This window comes from Lynx canadensis, chromosome A2 (assembly GCF_007474595.2).
Source record: "Lynx canadensis isolate LIC74 chromosome A2, mLynCan4.pri.v2, whole genome shotgun sequence".
Lineage (NCBI taxonomy): Eukaryota > Metazoa > Chordata > Mammalia > Carnivora > Felidae > Lynx > Lynx canadensis.
Window position 1 is genome coordinate 64,808,915 of NC_044304.2, and position 13,924 is coordinate 64,822,838.

At 56.1% G+C, this 13,924-nt stretch overlaps 2 protein-coding genes across 16 annotated transcripts in view; both read left to right on the forward strand.

Annotated features, from left to right (window-relative positions):
* The window catches only part of IKZF1 (IKAROS family zinc finger 1), a 101,494-nt gene that overhangs the window by 48,801 nt on the left and 38,769 nt on the right, over positions 1-13,924 (forward strand). The window lies entirely within an intron of this gene.
* Positions 3,321-6,952, forward strand: LOC115508697. Its single transcript, XM_030307663.1, has 2 exons — positions 3,321-4,477; positions 4,842-6,952. The coding sequence occupies exons 1-2, from the start codon at positions 4,430-4,432 to the stop codon at positions 5,877-5,879; spliced, it is 1,086 nt and encodes a 361-aa protein (XP_030163523.1). The 5' UTR covers positions 3,321-4,429; the 3' UTR covers positions 5,880-6,952.

Sequence of the window (13,924 nt, forward strand, 5' to 3'; positions counted from 1 at the left end):
TGCCTCTCTCCTTCCTTTCTCCCTCCCTCCCCTCCCTTCCCTCCCTCCCTCCCTCCCTCCCTCCTCCCTCCCTTTCCCTTTCCCCTTCCTCCTCCCCCCTCTTCCCCCTCCCTACCCCTTTCTCCTCCTTCCTTCCTCCTACCCCCTCCTCCCTCTCCCTCCCCTTCTTCCTCGTCCTCCTTTTCCTCCCGCCCTCCTCCCTCCCCCTCCCTCCCTCCCCTCCCCTCCCTCCCCTCCCCTCCCTCCCTTTCCCCTTTCCTTCCTTTCCTTCCTCCCTCCTCTTCCCCCCCTCCCCTACCCCCCCTTTTCGTCCTCTCGCTTGCATGCCGTCCTCTCCCTCCCGTTCTTCCTCTCTTCCCTCCGGTCCCTCCCTGCCCTCCCTCTCCTCCCTTCCCCTGTCCCCTTTCTTTTCTCCCTCCCTCCTCCCTCCCTCCCCCTCCCTCCCTCCCCAGAAAGAAAATGAAAGAAAGAGGAAGGAAGGGAAGAAAGAAAGGGATAAGGGAAGGAAAGGAAGGAAGGGAGGAAGAAAGAAAGAAAAGAAAGAAACAGGGTTCAGAGTTGAGAAACCAAGCTGCCAAAGCTGAAGGGAAAAAAAGAACTGGGACATTTTGGAATCACAGGCTGGTAGCTCCCCGTGCTGGCTAGCACTGGCCACCTCCATTTTGCTGATACAGGGCAGGGTCTCACACGGCAGCCATCAGTGCCCCTGGTGGCAGGCCCGTGGCCACGGGGCGGACGTCCCATCCTCGGTGGGTGTCACGAGCAACAGCATCACAGGTGCTCGGTAAGACTCAGGTTTACGTGTGGAGGAAAACGTCAGGGGCTTGGTTTTACGTGGCATGCCTGGGCGCCAACACTGCAGGGTCCACAGCGTCACGTTGGGGTAGGAACCATGGGTGAGGAGTAGAGTGTCGTCTAGAACATTCACCCAGGAAGCCTGGAGGGTGGGTCACAGCCCTGGCAGTCGGCTCTGTCGGTGGAAATTTGACCAGCCGCCCTCTGCTCGGGGAAACAGCTGAGCCCTGGCGCTCTCCCTGCGGTCAGACAGAAGCTCACTTCTAGGAGGTGAGGGAGGGGGAAGCATCTAGAGGGTCCAGGCCATCAGCAGGCGGTGACGAAGGGTTGAAGAACATAAGCAGCGGCCAGGGCCCGGGGAGGCCTGACAGCAGGACGGGAGGGAGGATGCGCAGGGCCGTCCTGAGCTGCCCGCACGTCCGAGCTCTGCCCACGGGCCGTGTGCGGAGCCTTTTCTGGTTTGTAATTCATAGCAACGGTTCTGTGCTCGCTTGCAAAGAATGAATGGAAAGAAACGATCCCGGGAAGGTTCTATTCACGTGTAACGTCTCAAGAGATAAGCAGCAGTTTTTCTGCAAGAACAGTAATAATTCCTGGGGGTAGTAGCCACTATTTCTCTTGGACGCCAGGGAACAGGGAAGAGGGGGGCATTCGTTTTAAAACCTGTGCCTGGAGGGAGCTTCCCATGTGAATCCAGAGGCCTCGGAGGTGAGGCCCCCTCGGCGGGGCCCTCGCCCTTGCATCACACGCCTGTGAAAACGGTAGATAAGGATTTTTCTCGGCGACCTCCTCGCCCCTCCAGCGGGAATGCCTTTGACCCAGAGTCCTGCTGGTTATCTCCACACGCAGAAAATACCACAAACCGGTTAATTCACAACTTCTTTCTCCTTCTTCCCTAAGTTTCGTGCTTTTTCCTCTCTGTCTGTTCTCGTTTCTTGAAAGGGTATTTTTAGTCCCAAAGGGGATCTGCCTGAATGTCGTTAACGTTTTCTGTTCGTTTTTCCATCGTTTTGGTCTGAGCTCCAAGATTACAGTGTCGATTACGCCGCAAGGAAATTTCACCCTGTTTTACTCCAGCCTTTTAAGTGGCAGAGAGAAGTAACAGCATGGCCCCCTAGAATTACCAGGGATTTTCTGGACCTCACACCACTGAGGGCAGACATGCGGGGGATGCGGGGATGGGACCTCCTCACACAGCTGGGCCGCAGCCCGGACTGGTCCCTCGTTCTGGGGCCCGGGTGAGGACAGCCTTGCCTTGCAGAAGTCTGCTTTGATGAGGAAAGGCTCGTGAGCGTGTGTGAGTGTGCGTGCGAGCATGTGACTCTGTGTGTACGCGAGATGGTATGTGTGTGTGCACATATGCGTGAGCGTGACTGTATGCATATAGGAGACTGTGTGTGACTGTGTATGCGAGAGTATGTGTGTCTGTGTGAAAGTGTGTATGTAAGTGTGAGTGTATGTACATGTCTCTGTGAGGGTGCGTATCCATATGTGTGTGTATCTGAGTGAAGCTGTATAGAAGTACGTGGGTATGTATGTGTGAGTGTGTGTGTGTATGTGTAGAGGTCTGTATGTGTGTCTGTGTGAGAATATGTGTGCCTGTGTGTGAGTGTGTATGTGTAAGCGTGTGTGAGTCTGTGTATGTGAGAATGTGTGCGTGTAAGACTGTGTGTATGGGGGTGTATATGTATGTGTGTATATATAGTGAGTGTATACATGTCCAGGTGAGAGCATTATCTGTGCATATGTGGGTGGGTGTGTATATGTTTGTGTGTCTGTGAGTGTGTGTGTAGAGTGTGTATATATGCATGTGCGCGTGTGTGTGTGTGTGTGAGAATATGCGTTTGTGTGAATGTATGTGAGTGCGTCTGTGTGTGAAAGTCTGTGTCTGTGTTTGTGTCTTTGTGTAAGTATATATGTCCGTGTGTATGCATCTGTGTGTGAGTCTCTGTATGAGTGTGTGCATGTGCATGTGTAAGTGTGTTTGAGAGTCTGTAACTGTGTGCGTATGTGTGTGAGAGCATGTATCTGGGAGCGTGTGTGTGTCTGTGAGTGTGTCTGCGTACGTGTGTGTGTGTGAGTCGATGTGTATCTGGGAGTGTGCATGTCTGTATGTGTGTGTGTATGTGTGTGTATATGTGTGTGTGAGTCTGTGTCTGTGTATAAGTGTGTGTGTATCTGTGTATATATGTGTGTGTGTGAGTCTGTGTGTATTTATGAGTGTGCATGTGTGTGTCTGGGTATATGTGTGTGTGTGTATAAGTGTGTGTGAGTCTGTGTGTATTTATGAGTGTGCATGTGTGTGTCTGTGTATATGTGTGTGTATAAGTGTGTGTGAGTCTGTGTGTATTTATGAGTGTGCATGTGTGTGTCTGTGTATATGTGTGTGAGTGTGTATAAGTGTGTGAGTCTGTATTTATGAGTGTGCATATGTGTGTAAGTGTGTGTGAGTGTGTATAAGTGTGTGAGTCTGTGTGTATTTGAGTGTTCATGTGTGTGTCTGTGTATATGTGTGTGAGTCTGTATGTATCTGAGTGTCCACGTCTGTGTATATGTGTGTGTGTGTGTATAAGTGTGTGTGAGTCTGTGTATAACGTGTGTGTGGATGTGTCTGTGAGTGTGTGTCCGTGTGAGAGTCTGCCTCTGTGCACCTGGGCGTGTGAGTGTGAGAGTCTGTGCCTGTGAGTGTGCATCTGTGCATACGTGTGTGTGCGCCTGGCCCAGCCACCGAATGCAATTCCTGACTCCTGCTTCCCTTTCTGTCACTTCTCCGTAAGTGTCCGCATTTCGGTTGGCCTGGTGTCTCGCGGTGGCTTCCTCTTTTCCTGCATCCCTATATTTCATTATTCGCCCTTGTTCCTCTTCTAGGCACTTACAATTCAGCCAGGAGGATGTGGAAATCCAGTTACAATATGACACATGCCTCCGTGTCACAATCGCGCTCTCAGGCCCTGCCTCCTGGAGGCATCTGGACGGGGGCAGAGGGGGGAGGAGGGGAGCTGGTGTGGACAGAGGGCCGGACAGAATGCAGAAGTTGGGGCTTCTGGAAACCCGAGGGCCGGCGATCGCTGGGATGGTTTTCCTCGGAAGCCTGGAGTTTCCCATCCGTGGCCGGATTCCAGCTGGGGCCTGAGGCCGCGAGCCTGCAAGTGCGTGTTTCTGCTTCGGGAGCCTCTTCCCTCCAGGCCACCCCACGGCCCCCAGTGTCCCTCTGTCTGTGGGGTGTGGGGACAGTGTCCTCTGCCCAGAGTCCCCCTGCCCCTGGCCACCTCCATCCTGACCTTGACCCCGTTCCCCCAAGGGACCCCCGACTTCATCTCGGCTGCCCCATCGTCCCCCTCTGCAGCCCCACGGTCTGGGCAGTGGGGAGGACCACCCGTCACACACACACCGCCATCCCTGCATTGCTGCCCTTCCTGGAAGCCAGACCTGTGTCCCCTCTCCCACCACGCTGTCCCCACGGTGGACACAACCATCTCCCTGAGAACGAGGACTTCCTCTCACGCTCTACTCCCTGGGGGCAGGGCTGGGGTTTCGCGTGGGCCTTTCTCTGCTCACCCTCACATTCCTGCAGCCAGAGACTGTGTCTTCCCCCGGAGATGGCTCTTGTGACCCACTTGGGGCTTTGCACCCAATGCGTGCAGTGCCTGGAACATACACCGGTCCTCTGAGGGCGTGCAGGGTGGCTCCGTCCTCCAGGGCCGTGCAGGGTGGCTCTGTCCTTCGAGGCCATGCAGGGTGGCTCCGTCCTCCAGGGCCATGCAGGGTGGCTCTGTCCTTCGAGGCCATGCAGGGTGGCTCCGTCCTCCAGGGCCGTGCAGGGTGGCTCCGTCCTTCGAGGCCATGCAGGGGGGCTCCGTCCTCCAGGGCCATGCAGGGTGGCTCTGTCCTTCGAGGCTGTGCAGGGTGGCTCTGTCCTCCAGGGCCATGCAGGGTGGCTCCGTCCTCCAGGGCCGTGCAGGGTGGCTCTGCCCTTCGAGGCTGTGCAGGGTGGCTCTGTCCTTTGAGGCCATGCAGGGTGGCTCTGTCCTTTGAGGCCGTGCAGGGTGGCTCTGTCCTCCAGGGCCATACGGGATGTGTCCATCCTCCAGGGCCGTGTAGGGTGGCTCCGTCCTCCAGGGTCGTGCAGGGTGGCTCTGTCCTCCAGGGCCGTGCAGGGTGCCTCTGTCCTTCGAGGCCATGCAGGGTGGCTCTGTCCTCCAGGGCCGTGCAGGATGGTTCTGCCCTTCGAGGCTGTGCAGGGTGGCTCCGTCCTCCAGGGCCGTGCAGGATGGTTCTGCCCTTCGAGGCTGTGCAGGGTGGCTCTGTCCTTCGGGGCCATGCAGGGTGGCTCCGTCCTCCAGGGCCATGCAGGGTGGCTCCGTCCTTCGAGGCCATGCAGGGTGGCTCTGTCCTCCAGGGCCATGCAGGGTGGCTCTGTCCTTCAAGGCCGTGCAGGGTGGCTCTGTCCTTCGAGGCCGTGCAGGGTGGCTCTGTCCTCCAGGGCCGTGCAGGGTGCCTCTGTCCTTCGAGGCCGTGCAGGGTGGCTCTGTCCTCCAGGGCCATGCAGGGTGGCTCTGTCCTTCGAGGCCATGCAGGGTTGCTCCGTCCTCCAGGGCCATGCAGGGTGGCTCCGTCCTTCGAGGCCATGCAGGGTGGCTCTGTCCTCCAGGGCCATGCAGGGTGGCTCTGTCCTTCAAGGCCGTGCAGGGTGGCTCTGTCCTTCGAGGCCGTGCAGGGTGGCTCTGTCCTCCAGGGCCATGCAGGGTGGCTCTGTCCTTCGAGGCCATGCAGGGTGGCTCCATCCTCCAGGGCTGTGCAGGGTGGCTCCGTCCTCCAGGGCCGTGCAGGGTGGCTCCGTCCTCCAGGGCCGTGCAAGATGGTTCTGCCCTTCGAGGCTGTGCAGGGTGGCTCCGTCCTCCAGGGCCGTGCGGGGTGGTTCTGCCCTCCGGGGCCGTGCAGGGTGGCTCCATCCAGCGGCCTCCTGTCATAAGCTCCTGAACTGCTATCCAGGAGGGTTCGCCCCACCCAGGCATTCTGATCTCGGTCGCTGTGATGTGTTTGACTCCCAAAGCAGGTGGGCACACAGGGCAGCCTTGGAGTGACAAAGACGAGCTCTGGGGTGAAGTGTGTGGGTTCGAGTCTCTGCTCTGCCCCGTCCCAGCAGGTGGCCTCTGGGGCCCGATTTCCCTCCTTTGTAAACTAAGGTCACAGTTGCCACACGGGGCTGCTTCAAGATCGGAAGAACTGTCGTATGCAGAGCGTGCCACATGGCGGCGGGCACGGGGTAGCCGCTCACGAGGGCGTGGGGTCAGCCGCGGGGGCCGAGCAGCCTCGACGTGGACCTTGCTTGTGTAGTCGCTTGGATGTGGCGTGGGAGCCAGCATGGCCTGCGCTGGTCCTTTCCATGTGCTTCTGGGTAAACAGTGTTGAATCATAAAACGACAGAGTGGAGGGGAAGGGAGGAACCCCTCTCGGTTCAAAGAAACTCGCTTAAGTGAAGCCCAGGACTTTCTGAGACACTCGAATCCTGAGAAGCAGCTGACATCTACCAGGAAGACAGCCTGATCTTCGAAGGTTCTTCCCAAGACCTGTGCAGTTTTGGCCGAGGTGCCGGGAAGCAGGAGTAATGAGTAATGAACTGAGTAATGAGCGAATCCCAGAGGGACACCGTGGGGCCTCCGGCATCTCTGCTCTGTGGCTCACTGCCTTCTGCCCTCCCGGTGTGTGGGGACGGGACGGGACCTTTGAGTCCGGTGGCAGATGGGAGGGGACTGAGACTTGGTGAGGCAGTGATGGTCTCTCAAGCCCCCGGCGCCTCTGGGGGCAGGGGTGGGGGAAGGAGGGTGCAAGCAGGTCCTTCCCAAACCTACCTCCGCTTCTCCTCCGGGTGGTCAGAGCCCGAGCCCTGGGACCAGCACTGATGATAATATCCCCAGACGTCCTTGTGAGCACTGATAAAGCACCATATGCTTAGTGGTCACGGAGCCTAGTGCTAAAAGTTAGGAAATAGGGAGAGAGAGAGATCAAGGAGAAGGGGGCAGGGAAGGGGAAGCTTTCAAGAATCCCTTAGGAGGGGCGCTTGGGGGGCTCTGTCAATGAAGCATCAGACTTGAGCTCAGGCCACAATCTCACAGTTCGTGAGTTCAAGCCCCACGTTGGGCTCTGTGCTGACAGCTCGGAGCCTGGATCCTGCTTCGGATTCTGTGTCTCCCTCTCCCTCTGTCCCTCCCCTGCTCACGCTCTGACCCTCTGTCTTTCAATAATAAATAAGCGTTAAAAACAAATTAAAAAAAAAAAAGACAGTAGGGCGCTCCTCAGGGCAACTGAGTGGCTTAGTCAGTTAAGCGGCCGACTTCCACTCAGGTCATGGCCTTGTGGTTCGTGAGTTCAAGCCCTGCGTCGGGCTCTGTGCTAACAGCTCGCAGCCTGGAGCCTGCTTCTGATTCTGTGTCTCCCTCTCTCTGCCTCTCCCTTGATCGTGCTTTGCCTCTCTCTCTCTCTCTCTCTCTCAAAAATAAACATTAAAAAAAATTTTTAAATAATAAAAAAATAATCCTAGCCTGCAAAGTATCTCTCAATCTTCGCAGTAAGTTAACGCTACTTACAAAAGGCTTAAAGTAGCCACATCACTTGCCTTGTGCCTTCCCACCGCTTCTGTGTGAGTTTCCCATCCAGATGAGAGGTCCGGACCGCCACCCCCCCGGGTCCCCAGGGGAGTGCTTTGCTTGCTGGCCCAGAAACGGAAGGAGCAGGAGCTTCGTGGGTCCCAAACACGGCAGGGGCTCTGTCCGCAGCCTGCTCGCTGGGCCGGCACACCGGACATGCCCCTGAGTAACGCGGGCCGCGGGGACTGCTGCCCCCCCGGCCTGTGTTGCCGTCTCTGACCGTAAAAGTCACCGTGGGTGACGGCGCTCTAGCTTCGGGTCTCCGAGCTGCCTTTGTAAGTGTGTGTGCAAGAAGAGTGACCCTTGTGCCATTGGCGCGTGCGCACACACACACGTGCACTCCGGCACGCGGGCCAGATGCGTCCGCCCCACCTGCACACCTCAGCCCTGGCCACCCTCGACCCCCGTCTTCCTCTGCAGGTGGCGAAGGTGTCTCGCACTTCCTGCCCACAACCCCCCCGGCCCCAGGCTCACTGCCTGAGAAGTGTGTTTGGGGGCGGAGGACAGGAAGAAGGGGGAAAGGCAGGAATGAGATCCCTCGCTGCCCCTGCAGCACGCTGGCCCGCCGGGCGCCCCCGAGGAGGAACCCGCGAGCACTGCCCGTAGGGACCAGCCCCCATCTGACGACAGCCAGCCTGCTCCCACACCCCGGGGCTCACCAGCCCCCGAGCCGCTCTTCCCGACCCTCCTGTGCCTTTGCTGAGTCACCTGTTGCTTGGAATTCTGGCAGGGACCCCTCAGAGCTTCTGGAAGGGAGGGCCAGCAGGGGACCCACCCTCTGGGTGTCCCGGGGAAGATTACTTTATCTGTGGCCTCCTTGAAGCAGAGCCCGGGCTCCTGGAATCTTTGGGGCTTGACACGGTGCCAGCCACGGGGAAGGGAGGGAATGGCCAAGAGTGTTTGCCGAGCCTGGCGGGGGGCTGTGTCCGCTCCTGGAGGAAGGCGACAGTGCTGATTCTGTCCTCCTCAGCCCTTCCCCCTTTCTCAGCAGGCAGCAACGTCCCCTGCCGTCTCCCTGCTGCATTCAAGGCCCCCGCAGCGACCACCCTTGGGGACAATCAGTGGCGCTTATTTGCTTTACTCTGCAAAACCTCATTTCGGTGCGTGCTCTCCTCCCGCCTGGCAGCGAGGGTTCAGTAAGACCATGTCAGCGGGAAAACCACATGTGAACACATGTGCGGCCAGGTCCGCTGGAGCGCATGCCTGGACGGCTGATGGACACCCGGTGTCCCTGTCCTTGCCCGGACCTGGACGCATCCACTGGCCAGGGAGACACCTGGGTGGCCACCACCGCCCATTGGCACGGCTGCTTTGTAGAATGTCCCTCCCTTCCTGTTTTGGCCTGTGTGATACAAACATCCCTCCCTGTGAGATTCGGGAGGGGAAAGGACATTCGCGTCATCACTTCTGCCCGGGGCCCCACACTCGCTCATCCCCCAGCTCGTGGCGGGACCCTCCTGGCATGTCAGTATTGGTGCACCTCCTCCTACCTCCCTCAGCCCTTCTTCCAGGCCCCAAGGTGACCCTTTCCTTCTCCCTTTGTAAGCCTGGGTCACACTCTCGCACTGTGTTCTTATCACCACCTCCCCACTTTCTCCCCTTCATGATTTCTCTAGATTTGTTATAGGGCTTGGAGGTGAATTTCAGAAAATTTCATCTTGACCCTTGTGTATACCCGCTGTCTTCAGGACAGGCAAATCTTGGGGCGCCCGGGGGGTTCAGTCGGTTGAGCGTCCGACTCTTGATTTCAGCTCAGGTCATGATCTCAGGGGTGTAAGTTCGAGCCCTGTGTCGGGCTTTGTGCTGACAGTGTGGAGCCTGCTTGAGATTCTCTCTCTCTCTCTCTCTCTCTCTCTCTCTCTGTCTCTCTGTCTCTCTCCCCCTCTCTGCACCTCCCTTGTGTGCTTGCTCTCTCTCTCTCAAAATACATAAACATTTAAAAAAGAAGAAACAAATCTTATTTTTTACCAAAAAAAAGTTACTTTTTCATTAAAAAAAAAAAAAGAAAAAGCAAGGAGGACATAACTATCCCTCAACTGTCCTTGAGTCTGGTGAGTGTTTCATCCCCAGGTTGTGATGAACTGTGTCCGAGAGGGTGGGTGACGGGAGGCTGCGGGGTCACCAAAGCAGCGACTCTGACGGAGCATCCCATCAAGAGAATCATGGTGCCTGAACCTGCCATATTCTCCCTTGGACCCTTCGGAAAGAAAGTCTTTGCTTCCTGTTTTCCCCTTTCTAAACTACAGATCTGTGAGTCAGCTTTTCTTCTCTCCTACTTAGCTCACTGTGCGGCATTACAAGTGTATTCAGAAAACATCAACCACAGTAGGAGAGGTCCCCGGCTGTGCCGTGTGCAGGGAGAGAGGGTCGGAAGCTGGCTTTTCCTCCGGTGGTCAGCTCTGTGTGCCATCTGCTCCGGAAGGCAGGTCTGACAGCCGCAATTTGAAGTAAAGCAAAGTGGACTTCAGCCCATCGCAGTCAGGTCCCAATAGAAGCAACCAGAATTGTCCCACCACCTGGCAGTTCGCCTGAAACACGGTCAGGGTCTTTCCCAGACAGACGGGAGCACCCAACAGGAGTATTTGGGACGAAAGCCTGCATAGACTCAAAATTCCAAGGTGCCAAGAGCAGTTTCCCTGAGGACATCTGTCCTGGTCATGGCAGGTCCCACAAAGCGTTGGTTTTCCGCGTTGGCACCTGTCAGTGGGCCACGGCTGATCCCAGAAGCCCTGAATCTTTTTGTTGATGAGATACGCGTCTCTCTTTATCTGCCGATGTCTTTCCACCGAGAAAAAAAGCTACGGCCCACCAAGCGCCTGAATCTTCACGTGAACCAGACAGAATAGATACGATTATTCCCACTTGGCGGGTGAGGAAACCGAGGCTCGGAGTTGGTCGCGTTGAGCACTCGGTCTGCACAGCTGATGGGAGGCAGGGCCGAGCACCAGTCACGCCTCTGACCTGAAGCCCCCTGCACCCCACTGTCCAGGAGCCACACACCCCCCCCCCCATGAGTTGATAGGACTCAGCACACAGCAGGAGCCCAGTGACCCATCCAGAGTGAAAGCCGGTCTGCCCGTGCTCGGTTATGTGAACTGCAGGAGGGTCCAGCCTGGAACAAACCCCGGCAAGAGCGATCTCCCCCGTTCCTAGCTTGCTCCCCGATACACCGGGTGCCCCGGGAGCCTCACGCACAACCGACCCAGGAAACACAGTGCTTTCTGCCACATACTTGGCAGCTTCTCCCTGGAGGTGCGTGAACTTCTGAAAACGTTTACGTGATCGGATGGCTGTCTTCAGAAAGTGGTAGTAAAGTCTGTTGACTCATCAGTCCCGTGATGAGTACCTTGAACACTGTAGGCGAGGCGCAGGAGGAAGGGAAGAAAATACTTGTTGCCTCTTAATCTGGGCACAGAAGTTGGGCTCAGGGGGCGCCTGGGCGGCTCGGGTCACGGGCTCGCAGTTCATGGGTTCGAGCCCCGCCTCGGAGACAGCTCCTGAGAGACAGCTCCTCGGAGACATGCTGTTTGCGCTCCAGCAAATCCGAGACAGCTCGGAGCCCGGAGCCTGCTTCGGATTCTGCGTCTCCCTCTTTAGTTAGGAGGTAATTATATGCACAGCTGAGTGAAGGTATCTGCAAATGAGGCGGGTTTGATTTTCCTTGCATGTTTCCGTCAGGTGCGTGCCTTTGATGATCTGAATGGGATGATCGGCTGGGAGAGTCACTGTCACTGCTGACCGGTCCTGGAGGGACCTAGACCCAGGACTCGGGATCTCGGCCTCACAGTACCGGTGCAGACCAGTGGAAGTTTGGGGAGTGGACGTGAGCGGAGGAAGGCAGGCTTTAGCATGACCGTCTCAGGGCAGCGGGCAAGATCGACCAGAAGAGGGGCCCGAAGGCAAGGACCACAGGATGTATACCCACCTCCATGCCAGGCGGTGACAGGAAGTGCTGGCAGGATGTGGCAAAGGCTGAGGCAGCCTTGGCTGGGTGGCGGTGCTGGGAAGGGACGTGACTGGAAAGCAGGAAGAGAAAAGCCTGCAGAAGCTAGGGAGAAGTGGGCGGGAAGGTCAGGGTGGAGGTGAGACCCCCACATGCGTTAGAACTTGGGGAATCCAGAACCGAGCGCCATGGGCACAGGCGGGATAGAAGGAGGCTAGCTGGGTCTGGAGAAAGCCCTTGAGTTTGGATTTGGGTAGCCGGGCGGTGACAGAGCCCAGGTGATTTCCCACAGCCGGGAGGGCCTGGTGCATGTCTGCTGCCTTCTTTTACAAACATTTTGTGTGCCCGTTGGTGCGTGGCATATGGCTGGGGCCATGCAGGGGACAGGGCTGAGTGAGACACCCATCACCTGAGCCCCAGCGCCCTCAAAGCCTGGAAAGAAGGTGGTTTGACCTCACACCAGCGCCCGCCCCCGGCTCTCCATCCGTGAGTCAGACTTTAAGCTTGTCTGCAGTTCAGCCCCCTCTTCCGTAAGATTGGAGCAGTCAGGAGACATCAGCTGGCACTCTCTCCTCCCCTGGTAGAACCTGGAGGGCTAAGAAACAAATATCCATCCTGGGAATGCGTAGGTGTGGACAAATGTCAAGAGAATTACCTGTTCAGGTTAACTAGTTCTCTAGCGGGAGCACGGCCATGCTGTTTGCGCTCCAGTGACAGTCACCCGGTCCTGCCCTTTGCCTCTCTTTACCATCCCGATTGGGGACCCTCTGGCTGGTGCAGGGACAGGGAACGCTAGATGTGTAAGCCTTGCAAAGGTCACTGCAAACCACACTGACACCAGTGAATAGCACACTAATGATCCGACCGTGCCCAACAGGCTAATGTGATTGGAAGAATACGTATAAAAGTCAGACTCCGGCGTATTTCTGAATTCTAAATACAAATCTAAACGTGTTTACTCTCCCCAGAAAATTGTCAGTGTCCTTTGGCTAGAAAGTAGAGCCGACTTCCTCCTCCTGTTTTGAAGATCTCAGGTCTGTCTTAATGTCTCCCTGAACTGACAACATCATGAGAAGTTTACGGGCACGACCCAACACAAACTGAAAAGTGTGGTTTGTGGGCATTTAATCTGTTTTTCCAGGACGTTCGTCAATTTGGCAATCCGAATAGAATTCAGAATCTGAGGCACCCACAGCGTTTTCTTTGAAAATATTAGTGACAATGTGGTGAATTGAAAACTCCTAACCAAATGAACTCAGTTTGTTCTTGACAAGAAAAATGTATTTTGTGACATTCAGAAAACTTAAGATACATTGAGTCTTTTTTTCTTTTTTTTTTAATCTGTACCCTTTTGTAAAACAACGGCCTAAAGTTTGGGGTGGAATTTACTAAGGAACCGAAGACGGGCCTGAAAGCCCATCGGGAGATAATCACTTCCCGTATCCCATGGGCTTCTAGCACCATCGAGAAGGTCTGCTTTGCCACGAGTGTTAGGCTTACGAGCAGCACTGAGATAAGGGGCAGGACAGGTCTGCACCTGTAAGACATCTGCCCGCATGAGTGAGAAGGAGGGTTTTGTGGCCCATCTGAGCGCCCACCGGAGACATGAGCACCGTCTGATTGCATGACCCCTGGACCAGCCTGCTCAGGGGAGGAGAGGGACTCATGAGACACTGTGACGGGGCCCGGATGAGCTGGGGTGGGGAAGCCACACGGAGGGCAGTGCCGGGGGGCCGCGCTTTCCAAATCGCTCGTTGTTAACTCATTTCATCTTGTGGGGGACTATTGATCAATGCAGGTGAGTATGTGTGTGTGTGCGTGCACACCTAAGTGTGTATGTGCGTGTGCAGCTGTGGTAACGCCCTTCCTGATGCCTCTCAAGCACCATGGAAGAGAAAACACAGCTTCTCAAAGGCCCTTCCTGCACAGGGAGAATGTGTGTTTGGAATACTGGCTGTAATGCATTCATTAGATACAGTCTCAGATTTGCGCGTTTACATGCTAACCTCCAGGAGGACAGGTTCCAGAACTTCTGCAGAGCCCCAGTCTCCTCTCTGATAAACTAGTGATAGTTCCTGCCACCTAGGATGGTGGTGAAGATAAAAGGCAGTTTATGGAAAGTTCTTTGCACGTACCTGGCATTTACAAAACCCCCAGTGAATGCCTTCCATGAAAATAGACTGAAATAGAATAGGGTAGGACCTGACAGGACAGACATAGGACAGAACTGGACTGGACAAGATGGGACCAGGCAGCACCAGTCAGGACAGGACCAGACAGAACAAGACAGGACCAGACTGGACAGAACAGGACAGGATAGGACCAGATAGGATAGGACCAGACTGGACAGGACAAAAGTGGACAAAACTGGACAGGACAGGATAGGACCAGATAGGACAGGACCAGGCTGGACAGGACAGGACAAGGTGAGTGTCACATTCTCCTGTTGTGCGTAATTACCGTCCATAAGGAGGCCACGTCCTTCTGAACCGAGAAGTTGGTTGTGCACAAACACGTGTGGTGCGTGAGTGAGCGCGAA